Consider the following 22,311-nt stretch of genomic DNA (forward strand, 5'->3'; position numbering starts at 1 on the left):
AGCTCTGCTGATAGGCATCACTTAAACCCAGAAGTTTCTGCTGCCTACAGATCCTGTGACCTCTCAGGGTGTGTATCCTTTTAGATAAAAATTGCAGTTGGAGTTGTTGGGGGTTTTAGGAAGAATTTGGGGAGCTAGCTTTTGCTTGTAACTCAGGTGACAGCTTATGCCTCAGGCAAGGGAGTCCCATGCATTTTGCTCTGCATGAGCTTGCCTCTGTAAACAGCTGATGCAGTGACAGCCCCATGACCTCCCTGCAGCAGCCAAGTGCTGTTAGCACCTGTCATCACCTCTGTGGTGCTGAGAAGTAAGGGGTGCAGCAACGATGCCAAGAGAAACTTTTGTTTTTACCATAACTGAGCCTGCAGAGATTCTTGTAAGCAGTAGCAGCTGCTGAGAACTAAAATCATAGCGGTGGATTCAAAGGGAAGGGAAAAGAAGCAGATAAAAGAAACTCAATGGAGGGAGGTTGCCATCAGATAAGCCAGGCTGCCAGCTGCTTTGTGGTATAGCATGAATATGGATAATCTCCTAGTTTGTAGCATGAGCCTAGGAGTTTGCTGACATGTGTCCTCATTTGCTTTGTCTCTTGCCGATTTATTTTTGTAGTAGCTCTACCAAAGCTATTTCAAGGAGTACTGATTTATCACATGGTGATTGTTCCTATACTTTAGCCTTGCTTCGTGGAATTACCAAACCAGGGAATAAATATATGGATGCATACAAATATATAAATAAATATGTAAGTAAGTACAATAGCAGAGATGCACGTAACAATAATTCCAAAGAAAACAGACAGTACTTTTTCCTAACTGTTTTTTCATTCGAAAAGCTCTTTATATTTCATTGTAGTTAAGTGAATGTGAAAGGTGTGTACAATTTTTCTCCCTGGTCCCCCTATTAATGTTGAAGGGTAGGAAGAAATTATAGTCATTTGTATTCTTGGACATCATATAAGTGAAAAATTAATATTTTATTGCTAATGGCTTTATAAAATGCTATTCAGATATCTCAGCAAGCTTAATATATAACTTCATTACAAAATACAAAAATGAAAACAAAATGCTCATCTGAAAGCTCTAAAAATAATGATAATGCAGTGCCTAAGTGCTACAACAGGCAACTTCTAACTCTATTCCATTGCAAGATGCATCAGTTTCTTAATCAGTACAGTTTGGCCTCACCAGACTGTACAGAGCTTGGGGCTGAGAAGCTGTGTCAAATTGGAGGTTCACTGTTGTAAAACCTGAGGTGTTTTTCAGAGATGCAGTATTTGACCAGCTTCACTCTGTATCTTTTCCGTAGCAAACCAGTTGTATGGCTGCTATATCACAGCAACTACATAACGAGATTCCTTGAGTCAATTTTTTGTATGTAATTTTATATAAAATATATGTATATGAATATATTACTATATATATGCTATATATTCTTTATATATATTAAATGTATTTTAGTACATGGTATATATCAGCCTATATATATGGGCTGAAAGGGATGGGCATTGACTAAAAGAAGGAAGAAAGGTAGAGAAGGTGGGAAGACTTTCAGGTCCAGATGGGTAACACAATAGGAATACTGTTGGTGGTGAGATGGGTGTGGGAGTGAGAAGTACAGTGAGTAGAAGGTGCTGTGCAAGTACCCTAAAAGGTAAGAAAGAGACAACAATCTTGACATATCCTGATTTGAGCTGGTGGGAGAATTAAGTATTAGGCTAGAGAATGGAAAGGCAAGTAGAGCTAGAAATACTGTGGAGAGCTTACTGCAGTTGGGGTAGTTTCTGTTGGAACTTCTGCCAGGGTGGGAGTTGAAGTTCCTGTTGTGCCTTATCCTTCTTAATCTTTCCTTGAAGAATGAAAGCTGCTGTATGAAGGTAGAAACACAGAGCACCACCTATTTACAAAATCAAGGAATATTTGTTCTGCCTTGACCAAGTCCCCTTTGGAACCTGCTTGCTAAACCAAAAAGCAGGCTTAGCATGCTTTAAAGCTGTGTCTATGATAATCAGAATTTCTACATTTCAGGAGTTAATATATTGCCTTATGTTACACAAAGGGACTCAACTTCTTAAAATCATTAAAGAACGTTGCTGTTAAAAACACCATGAAGCAAGTTAACATGGCAAAACTTACTTTAAAAATGTTTACCTTTTATTTCTAACAGCATCATACTGAAGAAGTGCTGCAGCCAAGAAAAGCGTATTTCTAATCACCAAATTTCTGCTTTTCTTGCAGTTGGGGGGTGGGTGGAGAGAGGAGGGAAATCTGTCTTCCTTGGTTTAGCAGCAGACACGTGCAGATGTTTAGAATGTTTCCTTTAAGCTGTTATTGGAGAATTCAAGACAGTTGAGCATGAAGCCTGTACATCTAAACAAGTTAAAATACTCTGTCAGAAGTGGTTCCATACTGAAATTGTAAAAACCCTTCTGAGTACTGATGAAGAAGTGAGAATAATTGCAGTCACAACATTTAGAAAGTGCAAAGTGGCTTGTTAAAACCTCAGTGAAATGCACAGCAATTGAAAGCATCTGAATCTTTTTGAGAAACACAGAAAAATAAAACATAGCCTCGCATAAAAAAAAACAGTTTGAAACTCTGACAATGTTGTTCTTGGTGGTTACAAAGTAAGATAAAGGTAGGAAACAGCCAGACAATTGAGCAGGAAATTATTAATGAAAATCAGTCTGGCTTCATTATGTTCAGACTTATAAAATAAATTTTAGTAATATTATGAAATATTTTCCTCATTTAGATAAAAATAATGTGGCATGGAAACTGTAGGCAGAAAACTGACCGCAGTGTTGCAAGAGGTATCACCTATATCCCTATGTGCTTATGGCCAAAAGGGTGTAATGAACAGTAAAGCATGTGTAGTGTTTTGGACATGAGTTTAGTGTATGAGAAAACGTGTACCTTAAAGAAAAACATTCATTAATAGCAAGTGCAAATAGATCTTTGTCTTGAAGGAATTGTGTCTTTCTCTTGTAGACTAAAAAAGATGTTACATAGGCTGTAAGGAGATGATGAACACCAGAGCTTTGTGGAGAACAGTTAATTGTATGAGTATGTGAGCATACGAACTGTTTCTATGAAACTGGCACCTAAAGCCTGGCTTCAACAGTGGCCATCTGTGAATAGTTCAGAGGAACTTACAGAGCAACGTGTTTTCAGGAGCACTTTTTTCCTAACACATCGAAAGAGTTATTTCCACATATCCAGAAGCATATGAATGTATATCCTGTGTAAGTTTTTATCCTCTTTAGTATACCTGTAGGTGCATCTACTTTTTGTATTAATACCTGATCCTTTTTGGCTCCAGCGTATAGCTTGTCCCAGTATGTTTAGTTATGTAATGATGCAGAACATGTGTGGATGTGTAAGGGAGGGAGAGGAAGCAATTCTGTTATCAGATTTGAAACTTCTCAGTTTAACTAGTTGACTACTTCTTTTCAAAGTGTTTTATTTGTAAGAGCAGAAAACCAATGGATCTGTATGCAGGGAAGATGTAGGAGTCTGGGAGAGCCCAGAGACCCTTTGCTAGTAAACTCCTTTGACTGGATGCAGACATTTTCTTCCAGATTCAGGCTATGGCTGTAGTGTGGAGTCTCAGTCTGGTTACTGTTAGTGCTGCGATGCAAGCTGTGGAGAAAGAAAGTATCTTTGCGACAAGTAAGAAAAAAGCCATCACTAAACTTGCTATATGAGATAAATGTCATATTTGCTAGAAAACTGAAAGCAGTTTGAGAAAAAAAAAAGTATATTTTCAACCTGAAAGATCTCCTGAAGAAAAGCAATTGAAATAGGCAGCCTGCAGATTAAAATCCCAGGAGAGTACTTGGTTCTCTCAATTGACTGCTGAAAGAGCAGAAAAAGCTGACGTTATATGATATTATTAGGGAAGAATATACAATAACAAAATGTCATGGCTGGATAGTATAGTCAATGAAGTATGAAAGAAACAATAGAAACTGAGGGAGGGAGTAGAGTTTTGCTCAAGGAAATCAGTTCTCCACTGTGTTATCAACAAAGCATTTGCATCTGTGAAAGCAACCCTCTGGTTTTCAGTAGGATGAAAATACAACTGGACTTGCTTTTAATATAATGTGTCATAGTAGCGATCCCAACTCACACAGTGACAGTCGTTGATGATCTTGTGGTATTCTTCACAAAGAGATGTTAACCCCAAAGTCATTGTCCAAATTACTTTTGAAATTACATTCTGCTTGCAGATAGAAGTGAAGTTTTTCTTTTAGAGATTAACTCGAATTGAATTTGCTGTCTGGGAACATAAAAAAAGTGGTTTTCTCCCACATATTAATAGATCCTTTATCCAACCTCTGTGTATCTGACCAAGGAAACTTGTGTCTCTGTTTATTACGAGTCTCGTGAAGGAAAGCAGGGAATAAAGACAGACTGGAAAGTTAAGCAATGAAAAATCAAGGTGAAAAAAAAGAGCAGAAAGGAGGACATATTTACTATTAAATAAATCTATTAATTATATAGTGATATAGTCATAGAGAAAATGACATATGCTTATAAAAAAGACTTCTTTTTCCTCTGTGTGTACTCAATTGTAAACCAGCAACCTCTAATTCTTGAGCCCCTGTTAAGAAGCTTAGTTCAGATTTCTACTTTGTTTACATATTTTTATGTTGATTAATGTGTTCTCCTCATGCCAGCTACTAGGTGTTTTCAATGTTAGGTATTTTCATATTCCCATTTTTAGAAACTGAAAAACAATTAATAGTAATTTGTGCCTGGTACTTTGGTATTCTTACACTTCCGCGTTTAATATAAAGAGAGGGGGAAGATAGCTAGCTTAGCAAACTTAAATATTTCTGTAAATTAAATATAAATTGAGCAATGTGAAAATATAGTCTGAGTCTAACTATTTCAAACACCATAGGCCTGAAGCAAGCCATGGACTGTCTATGTTGCTAACTGGTTATGGGCTTTATAATTAATTTAGCCTAATTAAAAGGCTAAAAGAGCATCTGTCCAGCTATTTTTCAAATTATAAACAAATAATAGTCAACAAAATATCCTTCATCCCAATTCCTCCTTGCTGAAAAAAAAAAAATAAATTGCTGTGCAAAATATTACATTTAATGTCTTTGCTCAGAGTTCCTGAGAAGTCAGAATCTAAATTAAACATTACTGGACATACAAATGCTGTTAAGTGACAGATTTGCCCACCCATATACTAAGTGCTAGTTGAGAATCAGTAGGTAATTGAACCGCTAAAAACTTGGCTATCCACACCTCATGTACTGGCATAAAAAGAGGTAGTAAGAAGCAGCTGTAATTTATGCTTCACCCCTGTGATGTGAGCTCTGATAACTCAGGTTAGATGCAAGAACTGCACAGCCTTTCAAGCTATGGGAAAAGCAAGCTCTAGGCAATGGACCAGGCAAATACTGGAAAATAGTAATTAAATGTCTCAGCTGATAATTGCCCCATTAGTAATAATAATTAAGTATGCCTATTGATAAAAGGCACATGAAATAGCTTTATAAATAACCATCTGGATTGTATTCTAAACACATTTTAAAGAATCACTTCCATTCTTAATGGGATTGAGGATGTTGGGGGAAATTAGTCAAGCGTGGTGGGAGGTGAAGGCTCATTTCATTGTCTACACTTTTTTCTTATCATTACTAATTTTTAATAGTAATTTTATTTGCAGGAAGAGCAAAAACTCTTCATGACTTTAAGTAATACAGAAACTTCAGAAGCCACTCTAGAAGCACATAGGGGAGCATTGCACACTCTGGATATAAATGGAGTGCTTGGACTTGTGAGTTCTTAATTTCTATCTTTGTTTTTAACAGCACTTCATAGCTTTGGGCAAATCATTCCCCCTTCTTTTTTACTTTAATTGATAAAGTGGGATAATAATATATAAGCACAATATTTCATAAAGATGTTATACAGACCCATTAATAACTCCATTTGCAGGTCTTAGATTACCTTCAGTATATCAAAATGTCACTACAGAGCTTGCTGACTGCCCTTATTTAATTTCCTAGTTCTACTCCACTTCTAGGTTATAAAATGATACTCAGTGGCATCATGTATGGTACAACTAGAACTATCACCCTGAAAGTGCGTTCAACACTCATCCACTGCTCCTTAGAAGCTATAAAGGACACAGATTATCTTTTCTTCAGTTATTATAAAGATTTATTTGATCTGAAGCTCAAATATACAGTGGAGGTTTTCTCTGTCAGTAGTAACTTCTTAGATCAATAAATTGTGATGCTGATCTCCAAAGAAGTCAACTATCATTGCAGTTTTTACCCTTGTTGAAAAGGAGTGGTAACAAATTAAATTGGCTTCTGTCAGTGAATGATATACAGTGGATGGTCTGTATTTTATGGTACAGTTAACAAAGATTGATACATAGGCTGCTTCATAGAGAATATCACATTAAAGACAAGGGTTTTGTAGTGAAAAAAAATACAATTTACGAGGTAAAGTGAGTATGTTTTCGTTTAAAGAACAGTTGCTGAAGACTGAAAGATGACTTGTTTTCAAAGGAGCGTGGTTTTAACAGTGCACATTTATATATACTTGATCTTCTGTATTGCAGGAAAAACACTGACTACATTCTCTAACCTGCTGTTAGGCAATTTACGTCACTATGTAGGCTTATGAAACATTCTGTTTCGAGGTAGGTATAGCAAGTGGAAGAAAACAAGAGAAAACCAAGCCTGTGACTACTTTAAAACAGCTTCAGAAAGAGCTGCTTTCTCTTTCATGCAGCAAAAATGGTGGCAATCTGTCCTCAAAAAGGATCCTGATCCTGGATCCCCAAATAGGATGCAGAAGTGGGAAAACTTTTCTCTTAGACTTTGTTTTCTTCCTTTGCCTTGATATCCAGAAATTTCCTGAAATTCATCACATTTTTAACATTGTTCTCTAGGGTTAAATGATCAGCACTGTCTAGAATGATGCCATGATACCCATCCAGTTGCACAAAGAGGATGATGTACATTTATGCTTATCAGCTCTAGAAATCAGAAGAAAACTGGAGCATTGATCATTGTAATTGTGGGACAGCTATCAGAGAAGTTCTAATAATGCCCATTTTCTGATTGTAACAGCCTGCACCAAATTAAAAAATGCCAAAAAGCACAGAAAGAAAAGCTCACAGGGTTGTTTTCTACATGAACAAGATGTTTTCTAAACTGTTGTTCTGAGAAATGCTTGAACTGCTTGGTATTCAGACATTTTAAAAATGGAGTTTAGGTGATTAAAGCTTTGCAAATTCTCTGCCCTCCAGAACACTCAGAGGTTTCCTGCAATACAGGAAAAAGGCTCAGTCTACAAAACGCAGCTGTGGTATCACTATGCAGCAGAAATACTTTTTAAATGTTATACTTACACAGCAAAGTACTGCAAAATTAGGAGATGTCCTGATTTACCTAATTTTGCCAAATATAGATATCATTATGATACAAATTATGTTTAACATCTACTATGACTTAAAAGATATGATTATAGCCTAATGGTGTAGCATCTTCTGGTTAATCTATAACTAAAATCTGTCAGCTTTAAGCCAGTCTAAGCATGGCTGCTTTTATGAGAACAGGCTCATCAAATAAACAGGCAACATCAAATAAAAAGTCCTCATTGGACTCACAGTGATAGGTTTTTTTTGTATGTATATATTTTTTGTATGTGTCTTTTGTATGTGAAGTGTGATCATGACAAATACCTTAGGGATGGTAAATTTAGGTGGAAGGTGTGATGTTATTTGTAATTGTTTTTACGTCCCTTCAGGAGAGCAAGCTGACAACGTCTCTAAAAGCAGTGATTAGTTTGGAAAGGTTTTTTTTTTTAATAGCTCAAGAAACAGCCCTTTTGGTACTGTCTCACTCAGTTCTCCACTATAATAAACTGTATTAGTGCCACTGGATTTAATTAATTTACACTGGCAGAGAACCTGCTCTGCATTCTTTAGAGAGGAAAATTACTGAAGTTGTTGGAGGGAGCACTGATGCTGTATGTACATGGACAGCTCTAGCCAGACACAGGCTCTTCTGCCAGTGCTCCTATCTGGCCAGACTCAAACCATTTGCAGAAACTATATAGTCATGGTGCTCCTGCTAATATAGCCCACCTCTCAGCAGCCTTTCTAGTTCAGGCACAGTGCCACATCATTGTGGCATCCAGACCTGGGCTGGCTTGTGTTCAGTCATCAAAGAAAACTGGATGTTTTTCTGAGGCCATCATGTGGCTGAGCCTTGAGGCATTTTGTTAAAAGCATCTTCGGCATCCTCAGGGCTGTTTGACCTTTCTTAGATTCCAGCTATCACTGAAGAATTTCCAGCTCGTGTAGCATACAGGTACCAATCCACTTCGCAGGTTTTCATACTGAGAGTGTTTCAATGCTTAAAAGATTGGACTGCCTTCCTACACACTTCTAAGTGCAAATTAGGGTGCTTGATTTGGTTTGGAAAGCAGTTACTTGATTTCACCACCCCCCTTTAGGGTTTTTCTGTACTGTGTAAATTAAAAGACGAATTGTCCTCAGCTGAACTGTTGGCTTTTAAGGCAGAACATTCTTACAGACAAGGTCTCCAGTTTTGTCTGCACTTTGAGTTTAATCTAAAAGAGTTATATTTCACTTCCTTTAGGTAAATATCAACCAGTTTCCTTAATGATCCAGTGCAGGAATCAGTCTTAAAATTTGTTATGTTTGTAAATGCTAGAGTAATGGCTTCAACAAAGATAGTGGCTTTCTGACATGTTATAATCTCTCCTATTCCTCAGCTACTTCTCTGTGTTCCATGAGTTATAAACTACCTGTACCTTTCTTTCTCCTTGGAAATAATTACCATGCCCCCTTCCTCTTTTACTTACGTCTCTTTCGCTTAGCAAGTAACTTGTTGTTTCTTTCAGATATGGTGTAACTGATACATATCTGATTAAACTCTGTGGTTTTCTCAGTAGGTGTTAACTTTGAAGTCTGTGTCCTCTACTTGAGATTTGACATAGGGATTTTGTAAAAATTTCATCTGTTTTAATCCTGTACCAGTTGATTCAATAAAATATGGTATCTCTGCTTAAAAATCTGCTGAATGACCTGTTAGAACTTCATGGTTGGAGCAGTGTTCTTCACTTCCAGAATCTGGACTTCTTGGAGATGTCAAAATAGATTTATAGTGATATGAAACAGACAGCTGATTAGTTAATTGCAGAAGTTCAATTCATTAAATCCTTCTGCACTGCAACGCCATAGTGTGAAAAGGAAATTGATTTCTAACCCATGTAAAATTTTTATTTTTATTTTATATTCTCTGTTACATTATTTCTGTTTTATTGTTGTTATTTTTGTTGGCAGATATTTTTCATTTTAGCACTTAAGGACTTATTTCTTAAGATTTATCATATATTCTGGTTTTCCTCATAACAATTTTTTGTGAATTTTTTTAATCCAGATTTTGTTCTTCTATTATTATTACAATTCCAAATTATTAAGATTTTCCACACACCTTTTTTGATGTCTGTCACATCTGTAAAAATAATGACCATACTAACTAATATATTACTGAAATATTACCTGAAAAAAGAGACCAATCTTTCAAGCATTTTGACCGAATAGGTCCATTGAAATATACTAACTAATTTTCAATATTAACTTTGCAGTTCACTGTTTCTTTTCATATATTAGTGTTCATTTATAAGATATATTGACTCACGTGAAAGTGATATTTTTTCAAACTTTGATACAAATACTTTCTTTCAGTGTATTGCTTTCCTGTTAAATATGCCTCCTAATTTTACTACTGGGACATCCCCATAATAATAAAAATACTAATTAAACCAAAATTGTATACCATAGTTGTTCATATGAACAAATTTTTTGTGTTATCAGTTAACCTCTTGTATTACTCTTTTGTAAGACACAGTATGTTATTTTTGCATATGTTTCAGTCTTTGAATGGGGAGCTCATTTAAAATAAAGAAAATGTAAAATACTTAGCCATTAGTGAAATATTTTTACTAATTGAAGGTAAATGCTGTACAGATTGCAGTTGTTTTGCCAATCTAATTCTGTTGGATTTTCAGTGTTCGTTTTGAGCTTTTTTTTCTTAATCCCAAAATGTAAAACGATGTCTGCAGAACTTGATTGGAAATGCAAACCACTGTGTGCTTTTCTTTCAGAGTACGGACATGAGTCCAGCTAGTAGCACCACCTCACTCCCTGTTAGCCCTCTTCCTGAGGAGCCATTATTTTTCAAGGTACAGTTCATTAATTTCATAGTAAACACTGTATATGAATTTTGGCTTATTGTATTATCTGCTTTACTATAAAGTGTTATTGTTACTGCTTCCTGTTCTTAAATTATAGATATTCTTTTATGTATATATATAAATGCAATTTTCAAGACATACCTAGAATAAAATGTCATTGGTTTTGAGGGTATATTTTTTCCATCAAACCAGTGCTCTAAACCCTTATTTATAAGACTGTGTTTGATACTTTTTGCTACGTACATTCCTGTATATGTGTGTACATCATTTTTCATCAACAGTTTTATCACTGTATTTCATTTCAAGTACATGTTTTAATGAAACAGTGATTAGTTACCGCAAAAATGCAGGAGACATTAAATTTACATCATGAAACAGTTTTGGCATAAGCCACAGGCCTTTCACTGTAGTTCATTTTAATAATGATGGGACAATAGATACAACTTGGTAAATTTTGTGCTGTGAGGAATAAGTAGCTCTATGTCACTTTTTCACCTGACTTCATGGTATTCAGCCGTGGTACACAGAATAGGCTTAGACACAGGCTGACTCTTGGAAGAGGTCTCCTGGAGCTTTTCAGGTATTTGGAGCTGCAGCTGCAAGTAAAGCAGTCATCTTGCCAGTTGTTTGCTGAGAGAAGGAAGAGGGAATTGGTTTTTCAGCACTGTTGTCTCAAACATGTCGTAATATGGACAGTTACACTCACAGGAACATCCCTCTTAAAATTTCCCCTTTCCCCAGTAAGTATCCATGTGCTGTGTGAGTAGCTTGGGTTGCAATTTCAGTCACTTAGTGATGATGCCGAGTTAAAGCTGAGGAAGTAGAATTAATGAAGGTCAGTGATGCAAAGTTGCGTCTGTCCTGCACAAACCTCTCGTGCAGGAAATACCAGCTTATCAGACCTGCCCAACCCCTTAAAAATTTTTTTTTTGGTTTTTTTTTTTTTTTGTTTGTTTCTTTTTCCCATATTTTGTATGTCTGAGCAAGAGTTACATCCTACAGTTCATAGCCGGCTAGCTAGCCAGCTGATTCCTGCTATTAGAATGTTAAGGACTGTGCTTGTTCAGTGGTTTCCCTGGTGGAGGTACAGATGGGTATATCCACAGTCAGCTATTCAGTGATTCTTCTTTCTCTTTGGAGGTTTAAATTTTTCAAGACCCCTACCTCACAGATTTGGCTGAAATGGAGCAATGCTGTGCCAAGATACTAAAGCAAACGTCTTTTTTTTTTAACTTGGGAAACCACGTTAAATGCACATTGAAATTTATTCAACATCGTAAGTCAGATTTGGTAGTTATTGTTTCTTCCTGTACCTGGGAAACCACTAAGATATGTCACATACAAAGAAATGGGCTGCTCAGCTCAGATGAAATTGTAAGAGGCAAGGAAGTAAAATAGTTACAATAAACTCTCATGCTTAAATTCTCAGCTGAGGTATGCAAACACTGCTCTGTTTGCATCAGGAGCACTCTGGCAAATACACTGTCGTGTATTTGGTTTTGCCCTTATTTATTTTTAAAGGAAATGTTCCTTCTATAGCTCAAAATGGGTTGTAAATGACTTCTTTGACGTGGAATAGTTGCTCTAATAAAAAGAAATGAAGGTATTTCTTCATATTAAAAGTCTCCTTCCTTTATATTTTACAGTAGAAAATGATACAAGAAAAAAAGTAGGCAGGAAGCATTATTTAATCTTTCATTTTCATTCAGTTTTCAAAACAGAAAGTATTTTCTATTGGAATTCAAGCAAAATGGAAGCTAGAGCAGGAAGTCAAATAGATCTCACAGCCAATGCCCTTAAGTAGAAATAAAAGTAATATAAAATGTAGCTGTTACTGTTATTTCTTCCTGACTCACTCTAAGAGACAGCAATATTGTTCCAGTAGTAATGTGAATGACTGGTTTTACAAGCCATAACTCTCCAAATACTGTCAATCTATAATACTAGCTTTTGATGATGGGATGATGCATTTCCCTTAGCAACATGATAATAACCTTTCCTGCCTTCTTGCTGTAGAAATGAAGATTGAAAAAGAAATTCTATTCTGTGGTTTGGAAAACACAGATGTAACGAAGCAGAGCAGTATAAATGCTCTGTCTCCTTGGTGTAGTCTGTCTCAGAGCTAGTGAGCTTTTATATTAGACTGTGAAATGAAATCAAGCCCCTGTTCTCAATCATACCTGGGTTTATACCAAGGGGGAGAACTGTCCTTTCTTGGATTTTATTAATTCGTCTTCAAGATAGTCTGCATTTCTGCATAAAGAGAGAACGCAAATTCTGTCATCATACTCATATTACATCCAACTTTACCACAGCAGATGCCTGTCATTTTCAATCCCATAGGATATGTGCTCTATAAATATAAAAGAGAATCTAAGCTTATTCAAAAACACTTTAAGATTTTGAGTTTAATCTAAGGAAAGTTGGTAGCAAGATTCCCTTGAGAGTGCTTGCATGTTGCATCTCAGCTTTGGTAACACTAAACTCAGCTACCATTTTCACTATGCATTGTGCATGGTGTGACATGGAGCATTGCTAGGAAATCATTTGAGGTGTCATAGTTTAAGACCTGCCAGTAACTCAGCACAATGCGGCCATGTGCTCACCCCCCCCCGTGCCTTTCCACTCTCTGGGCGGGATGAGGAGGAGATTTGGAAGAATGTGAACACCAGAAGTTTAGATAAGAACAGTCCAATAACTGAAGTACAATACAATATTAACACTACTACTAATGTTAATACTACTAATAATAATAGGGAAATGACAAGGAAAGAGATATCAAACTAAAAGGGGGAGGGGGAAAAAAAAACACAAAAACCCAAAACAACAATCAGCAGTGATGCATAGTACAATTGCTCACCACCCAGCCTGACCTGAGCAGCAATTGGTTCCTTCTGCGTGATTCCCCCCAGTACTGGCCATGACGTGCTGTGGTATGGAATACCCCTTTGGCTAGTTTGGGTCAGAGGTCCTGTCTCTGCTTCCTCCTGGCTTCTTGTGCCCCTCTTCACTGGCAGAGCATGAGAGACTGAAAAGTCCTTGATCAGAGTAAGCGCTACTGAGCAACAACTAAAACACTGGTGTGTTATTAATATTGTTCTTGGACTAAAGGCAAAACACCAGCTACTGGGAAGGAAATTGACTCTATTCCAGCTGAAACCAGGACATAGGGCCATAGTCAGGCATATTTGGAGCAAAGTTTTTTCCAGTACAGCAAGAGATACTCCACCTGAGTCCATGGTATACCATTATTTTAACGGAATCATTATGTTTTATTTGTGTGAAGACAGTACATTTAGAGGAGTGTCAGTGATACCTAGCAAAAGGAATAGAAAACCTTAGTAAGAAATAACGGTAGCCAACTCTCATGTGATTTAACCCAGAAAAGCAAACCAGTAAACCTGAGAAAATGAAAACATAAATGTATCATTAATGCCATTCAGCAAACTTTGCTCTGTAAGTGTCGTAAATAGTGAAATAGCAATGGAATTTGGTTTTGCTTGTGGAAAGAGCAACTTTGCACAGTAGCCAGAAGTACAACCAATTTTTCATGTTGCTTCACATTGCCTTCTCCCTGTGGAGTTAGCAACACACGTGCATTCAGAGCAATCTTCCCCATCCTTGTTCTTCAGAAGCTTAACAAATTCCTATTCAGGCACGTATGCAGACAGTGCATGTTTGAAAAGCTTTTCTAAGCCAATTTTTGACAATACACTCATAGGCATTTCTTTTTAGTGAGGGTTGTCTTTAAATCAAATTCTAGTTCTCAATCCTCTGCTGTTTTCCATGGTTAAAGCTATTTTAAAAAGCAAGATCTTTTCCTGTACAATGGGAAAAGTTTACTACTCGTCTCGCAAAAGAATATTATCTTTGCTGGGGGTTTTGCACTTTAACTTTTCTATAGGGAATGTCTTCATTTGAACAGTTTGTCCTTCTGTCCCTGTGTAATATTTCTTGAGGAATTAGAGACTTATCTTGGGGAAAAAAGTTATGTCATAGCTGAAAAAATGCAGAATTATGAATCCGAAATACAGCAGAGCAGAACAGTATTTGTCATGCAACCTTAACTCAAGTGTTATTCCACGGTATAACAGCAAAACTGTAGCTGGCTCAAATGTGAGTGACTTCATTATGAAAATTTATCATGCTCCTAAGCTGTAATTAAAAATAATCTTGCCTTTTATTTTGAAGATAAGTAAAGGTGGGGGTATTTCTGAAAGGTCAACTTACTAAGCAGTATCTCATCATTTTTTAGAACCTGTTTCTTTCTCCTACTCATTACACTGTGCTTTATTGCAATAGTATTTTAGTATTTTTTAAATTATTCTAAAATACTGTGATGGATACTTTTAAGAGGGAATCTATGACAGCCATTTAGTAAATACGATATCTAATACTACCTGATATCCTGGGTTCAGCTGTAGCAGTAATTCTTTCCTTCTTAGTAGCTGGTGCAGTGCTGTGTTTTTTGACTTTTGGTCTGTGAACAACGCTGATAACACTGATGCTTTTAGTTGTTGCTAAGTAATATTTACTCTGATCCAGGACTTTCTCGGTCTTATGCTCTGCCAGTGAGGAGGGGCACAAGAAGCCAGGAGGAAGCAGAGACAGGACCCCTGACCCAAACTAACCAAAGAGTTATTCCTTACCACAGCACATCATGCCCAGTATATAACCTGGGGGATTTACCCAGAAGAGCTTGATCGCTGCTTAGGTTGGGCTGGGTATCGGTTGGTGGGTGATAAGTGGTTGTATTCTCTTACCCTGTTAATTTCCCTTATCATTAGTGGTAGCAGCAGTGGTTTGTGTTATACCTTAGTTACTGGACTGTTCTTATCTCAACCCGTGGGAGTTACATACTTTCCGTTCTCCTCCCCATCCCTCTCGGAGTTGGGGGAGGAAAAACAGGAGGGAGTGAGTGAGTGGCTGCATGGTTCTGAGTTACTGGCTGGGCTTGAACCACGACAAATAATTATTCATTATCTGTTATAATGAGCACCACTCTCACTGGTTATTAACCACAACCAAGTTGTAAGTAGTAACCATAATTGTTATTTATTATAGCGATATTTAATTGCATTTCAATTCTGTTATTAATCTCAACCATGCTTTACTAATTGGTATTAAACATAAGAAAAAATCTTACATTCTTTCATTTTTAGTTTGGGGGAGCTGAGAATTTCCTTCAGTTGTGTTCTGACTTCTGTAATTAATACTCTTGATGCCAGTTCCTTCAGTAAGAAATGGAAGTGCCAGCACAAGTAGCAGAAGATAACAGTCCTTAGCAGTGTTACCACTGCTGTAGGTATAATAAGGTATAGATCTATATTAACTATAATAACTTATGGATCTATATATACTGATAGTTCTGCCATTCATCCTTGTAGCTGTTCAGGCTCTGCAAACTCAGATCTTTGTAGTAACTAATGGTATGGTGCTCTGGCAGCTCATGACATTTGTGCATGCAACTTTAACAAGAGAGAAATTTTCCATCTGATCAATAATCAGATTAATATTTTTTACTGCAGATGTTTAGAATAAACAATATGACAGTCACAATAAGGTTCACTGGTTAGTCAAAGAGATCTGTCTTTGAGAGTGTGACTTTATATAATCTAGCTGAAGAATTAGGCGTTGTCCAAATTTAGCAATCATGACAACAAACTGAACCTATACTTCAGAACGTCTCTTACGCTAGTTGACATACAGTCAGCCTATTCACCCTCTCTACCTAAATGCACTATTTCCAATATTTTCAGTAGTTGCTGGCACTTCTTTGAATAAGATTATTGTATTGTTTCTTTTTGGTTTCAAAACAGACTCAAAAATAATCACTTAGATGTTATGACCAATGGGCAGGTACAGGTTAGGGTTCAGTGATCCTCTTTCATGGGCTGAAGGCCTTGTTAGCTCTTGTCCCTCCCATTCCACTCTCTACCTGAATTTCTGCTTCCACTAAGCAGTATGTAAGCTCTGAAGCCTCTGAGGTTTTTGGGCTTTGTTTGTTATAGAAGTATTTTTGGTATTTCTACTAAAGGAAATAGAGATATAGAAGTATGATTCACTCAACCCCATCTAATCTGCTGCCCCAATCTCCAGTTTATTTTAAACCAGTCTCTCATCTTTTTTCAGCGGTTTTATTTATTCCTCCTACTCTACTTTTATTTCCTGTATCAGTATTCACTTTCGCTATGACTTGTTATGTCTTACTGGTTTAGCACAGACTGTCAAAGTCACATCATCACAGGGGCTTTCTGTCTTTGATGAAAGCCTTCAATTTTGTGATTTCTGAGAAAAGACTTAAATATCTGCCTTGTTTGCAGTCTTTGTCATCATAGTATGAGATCTAGAAAAAACACTGAATTTATTCTGATGGTAGGAGTGAGAAGTTGGGTCCTGTTGCAAGAAGCATTGATGCATCTGTTCACTCTCTTTTCCTTTTTCTGAGTAGCTCTGTGCCTGCTTTTCCTAAGGAACAGGGCTCTGCCAGCAAGTCTGAGTAGAACCACATCACCTGTTTCATGAGTAATATTTACATCAGCTCATCCAGCAGGGTGTGGATGTGGCTGTGAAGTTTTGTCTAAGGTTTGACTGATATGAAATAGAATGACAAAAAATTCATCATCAAAGTAGAGCTTAATGTAAGAAAAGTTTTTAAAAAGTGTATATACTTTTCCAGCTTTGATCTAGTAATTTCTTCAGGTCTTAGTTTATCCTGGCCTGTAACTGGATCTGGGAAACTGGTGCTCTCTCTTCCAGTATGCTCTCCATGTCTGCCATTGATTCTGATTTCTTACTCTCATTGAAAATACACTATATTTATGGCCAAATCTGAACACATCTTCTTGTACCTTGTGTGTGTCCACTGAAAAAGATGTCCTGTACAGCTTGGAACCAGAAATATCAAGCTCTTCCTATGGGTTTTAAAAGGAGGAGATACAGAAGACAATGGAGCTACTGTATAATCTAAAAATACTGCTATGCAATTTTAGAAATATTGTATATGAATTAATAATTCTGGTAATGTTACTGCATAGCTACTCCAGGTTATTAGACTTCCTTAAATAGAAGTACTTGGTTTAGCTCTCCTAGGGGAAATTGGGTGAGCAAAAAGAAACAGATTAAATAAGCAATCTCCTAAAACAGAGTAAAGACCTCTACAGTGTAATGAAGTGTTAAAACCAGACAGTAGAAGGGAGTGAAGATCAAGAATCTCTCAATGGATATTCTTTTTGGAATGACTGACTTATAGTTTAGAATTTGTCACCCAGACAAAAGCGGACTTGAGTGATTGTGGGTAACATATACCTGCCAGGTTTCGTGTATGGAGAAGACAGACAGATATTTACACATTCTGAAGACAAAATGGTATTTCCTGAGATTTCCATTCCCAGCCCAAATTTTAGCCTGAGAACAAAATAATTCAAGAAAGAAATGCAGGAGCAATCAAGAAAACTTGTGTGAGCTCAGAAGTACAGTTGTCCTAGTACAAGGACATTTTACAGGATTTTTTTATTTATTTATTTTTAATTTTATGCAGGAAGCATAGGTACAGCATCTTGGTAATTTGGTAATGTCACTGATACAATTACTGAAAGGAACAGGAATGACACTGGGAACTACATGTGTTTTGTCTGATTTCTTTCTGCCTCTATGCCTTGATCATAGCTGCCTTTCTTTTGCAGATTTTGTGAACACGCATTCTCGTTTCTTTTGGTATGTTTTCCTTAATTGGTTGAAACTTTTTTCACAGGGTGAGGATTAGTTCAGTATTTCAAATTTGATGCTTTTAATGTTACAAATTCATTTATTTTCTCAGTGAGCTGCATACAGAAAAATGATTGTCTAATAAAGTCTCCAGAAACACAGATGATCCATCAACAAATGCATGCAAAAGGATCATCATTACTGTTTTTCCTTTAATGAGGTTTCCAGAATAACTGAAGAATTAATCAGTACTACAAGGACAAATACTAGGTTCATTCAGGTTTCTTCCTTCAGGCAGACACACAATCACAATGAATTCTGATACATACCTACAGGGTTTTTTTTCCCTGATGAGTACTCTGTATCTAAAAAGTCATAATACTTGTAGCATTACAGGTTTGCTGAAAACATACTATCACCAAGACTGTGAAAACAGATTTTCTTGAATCTCCATGGGAGGATCTTGTTATCCCAAGTAAAAGCACTTAGAGTTCTTCATCCTAATCATCTCAATACAGACATTAACTCCTAAGTTTCCTTGGCTAGAGACCTGTAGGCATAAGTAAGTGTGAGGGAGGACATTGGCATACGGAAAATATTATGAAAAATCTTTTAGTAAGCATATTTATGCCAAGGGATTTGGAGTGAAATTCTGATTAATCAATGGCACAGTTCCCATTGACTGCATTTTGGTCATGGATGACATGGATTATGTCACAGGCATTGATTACTTCAAAAGTGAAAATATAAATCTGTACTGACCTGTTTAACCCCATCAGTTATTTTAGAGGTGAAAATGTAAATGTGTGTTGACTATTCCAACCCAACAGTATTTTCTGTGGTTGCACTGTTGTAAATGGGATAAAATCGGAGCATTTTTGCAAATTTCATTGAATACAATTAAAATGTAGAACTGTTTGCAATGCAAGAATTTATTTAAGAATAACAATTCAGTTCCAGTATGTCTTAGAACAATAGATGTTTTCTTCCTAGTATAAATTAAAGAAACTGGGGACTAGAAAATGGGTTTTCTACATCTCAGACCCATATTCTCTCAATAGCAGGTGGTCTGTCTCTCTCTCTCTTTCTGGCCAGTGACTGCATTTTTCACCCAGGAAACCTCTGAAAGACACTTGCATAGAAACTTAACATTTTTTGTACTCTTGTATTAAAACATTTGTAAGTGACTTTCTCAGAGTCTAAATAAGTAATGTTAATGACCCAGCCACATGTTTTCAAACATAATCTCTTATTGTAGGAAATACAGGGTTTGGCATTTTGGAATTCTTGAGTTGGATGTCTCAAAAGTACAACACTAAAAATAATTTATTTTTATAATGCTCTTCTAGATATTAGAAAGATGGATATTTTGGTGAGCAATTTAGATAGCCATCCAGGTGAGTGGGAAATGTGTTCTGTTAGTTTTTATCACCTGAAATTTAAGGCAAGCTTTAATTACGGAAACACAGACACCTTATACTACTTCAGAAACCCATGTATGTCCTGCATTTCCTCCAGCTGTGTCTTTAGTAGAGCAGGCAAAACACTGAGAGATGATGGGTAGGGCTTTGCAGGATCTTTATTTTTGTTTTATTTCTATTTTGGTTTTGTGGGATTTTTTTTTCCTTTTTTTTTTTTTTAATTTCTTATTTTTCCCTTTGAGTTTGTCCCTGGATCATGCTGTGTCTCCTGGTAAGTTATGATCTCCCTTATAAGCAACATGTTTATATTGGGTTACTTAATTTTGCTGAGGAAACCATTTTGTCTGGGAAGCTTTGTTTGTGTGATACAACTGGATTAGGTGTTTTATAATGTTTGGTTGGAACTCTCCAAATGCTGTTTCTCTTCCCACCAAACTTTGTATGGCTGCTTAAAATTAAAGCTAGTTCTGTGTTGAAAAAAAAAACAACAAACCCCAAACAAAAAACAACCAAGCAAAAACCTTTCCCTGCATTTAAATATTAGAAGTATAACATGGTTTTGGTATTATCGGGGTAGATTTCTTGTTTCTGAAAGGTGTGATGTACTCTGATTTTAAGTCTAACTATGTGCATTACATTTATTCTTTGCTCTTTCCTTGCTTCCAGTACAGTTCAGTATGCTGATGGTAATGAAATATATTATGAAATATATTTGTGTGTTGAAGGTGACCTTTTCCATGCTTTATCATTTGTTCAAGAATCATCAACTTGTATTTTGCCTCTTTCACACATATATATAAAGCACTACAAGTAAAAGAACGTCTTTGTTTGCTGAAGGGTTCTTAAATGTGGCTGAATGATCTAGCTTTTAATAGTAGTCTGAGAAAGCTGTGTCTCACTGCATGTGTAGAATGAGAAATCTTTTTATTTAGGCTTCTTCATTTATCAGAGATTAATAAGAGTCCTGAAAGGCACTGGGGATGAAGATAACTGGTAGAGTCAGTTTTATTTCTTTTTAAAATGTTGGCTGTGGGTGTGTTGTATTGTTCTCATGGGGAACATGCATAAGAAAATACCATTCCTACTTCAAGTAGTGTACAGAAAACTGTGATAATTTAAAAAAAAATGCATTTTTTAGATAATATACATCTTTAAACACTCCTTAAATAAACAGATGTGGATACGATTTAGTTATAAATAACTTTTTTTCCTTGATTTGATATTTTCAAGCAAGGATGAATGCTTCTCATCTATAGATGAGAAGGAATAACACAGTTATAATTTGGATAATGTTTTCAAAGTGTTTTAAATGTATACAGCTATGGGAGTCTTGGTTTAGATTTTAGCATTTTAAATGGGAGCGATGAAATATTAGATTAAGGTGAATAAGGGCATAGTGGAAAAAAGTTCTTTCCAGGTACATGAGAGATCATGGGCACATCTGATTCCATGATCCATTTACAGATCCGTAACTGTAAATCTTGATATTTTTCTCATAAAAGGCAGCTTTCCTTTGGAAAAAAAAAACAACAAAACAAAAAAACTTCTCAGGGTCTGGCTTTGTAGTGAATTCCTAACACTTTCTGATCTTGGTAAGAGCAGAGAATAATGAACACTTATGTCCAAATAGTTGTAGGTTTTGAGGGGATTTAGTTTAACAAGGACATCATGGATTAGGATATAGGAGCAATGAATGAATATATCTCCTTAAGTATAGAACTGAGGATTTTAAAAGGGTTAGGTGAAGTCCTTTTCCATTGATACTGACTAGTTGAGTTCCTAGACACCACATAAACACCACATACTAAAGTTCATTGCACTCAGCAGCATGGTTGCCCTTTGTTAAGAATTAGGAATGACAAGGGACCTTCTTTTTCTCCCAACTAGATCTTTACTTTTGTAGTATTTATTCTTAGCAGTATTGTATAGTCCCAAACCTAATTTGATTAAAGTCACCTTAGAACAGGCTTTTTATACCTTAATGGTTCTGTTCTGGTATCCGATTATTTCTGTTGCTTGGAATCAACATTACCGTTTGCTGTTGGTGTTACATTTCTGGATGTCATCAATAACCAAGAAAGGAATGAACAAACATGATTGACTTTTTTTTTTCTCCCTCTCCCTGTGGTTTGATCCTTCAAAACACAATGGAGTTTCATGCTTAAGTGAAAGGGAGAATCATACAATTGCTCCACATGACTGTACCAAGCAAATCTTTGTTTCTGGTGCTTCTAAAAAAAATGCTTAAATAGTTTATTTCAGTGAATCAGTGAATAGCACAGTAAAGTTCGGGGAAAAAACACAATTTATCTGTAACTGAACAAAGGGAAGATTGGATCTGGGGAGCATAGCGTTCTTTGCAAGGCCAGTTAAATATCAAGTTTTATACAGGTAGCATCAAACACATACTATTGCTAAAGTTTTTTCTTTACCTCTCACTAAATTATGTAGAGCCTCACCTCTTTCACAGGCTGCTGTCTGCATCAAATTTAAAGTGCTTAGGAAAAATGCACTAGCTGAAAATCTGGAGGGTATAATTATGTATCTTATAAAAATAGAAGCAATATAAACATGAAGAAAACTGGTGCCAGCGAATGTTTAAAATAGTTCATTTGACATGCCAATGTTAAAGATTTAGGAGTTTCACACACACAAAAAAGTTAGAATTTTTTTACTACTAAGAGAGAAAAAATTTAAAGACATTAAATATTGTTTTCATGCAGGTATCGCAGCTGTTAAGTAAGATGAAATTGGGATACTGTTTGAGAGGGGAACTAGGAATATAACACTGACTTACTGTTTCTGAGTGATTGTTGGGATTACTGTAGGTTAGTTTTCTTTGATAAAATTTTAAACCTTTTTGACACAAGTATTCCTGTGCTTGCAGGCTGAATAGATCATCTTTCTGCAAGTAGTCCTGG

At 36.2% G+C, this 22,311-nt stretch overlaps 1 protein-coding gene across 5 annotated transcripts in view; it reads left to right on the forward strand.

The window, feature by feature from the left end:
- CCSER1 (coiled-coil serine rich protein 1) overlaps positions 1 to 22,311 on the forward strand; it is a 727,634-nt gene that overhangs the window by 348,173 nt on the left and 357,150 nt on the right. For all 5 annotated transcript variants that reach the window (XM_061477323.1, XM_061477292.1, XM_061477306.1 and 2 more), the window contains exon 8: positions 10,173 to 10,250. In XM_061477323.1, coding sequence (XP_061333307.1) covers positions 10,173 to 10,250 — 78 coding nt within the window. The remainder of the gene's footprint in view (positions 1 to 10,172; positions 10,251 to 22,311) is intronic.

This window comes from Pezoporus flaviventris, unplaced genomic scaffold (genome assembly GCF_033815535.1).
Source record: "Pezoporus flaviventris isolate CSIRO_AGI_PZ_B2104156 unplaced genomic scaffold, CSIRO_AGI_Pfla_v1 ptg000002l, whole genome shotgun sequence".
Taxonomy (NCBI): domain Eukaryota; kingdom Metazoa; phylum Chordata; class Aves; order Psittaciformes; family Psittacidae; genus Pezoporus; species Pezoporus flaviventris.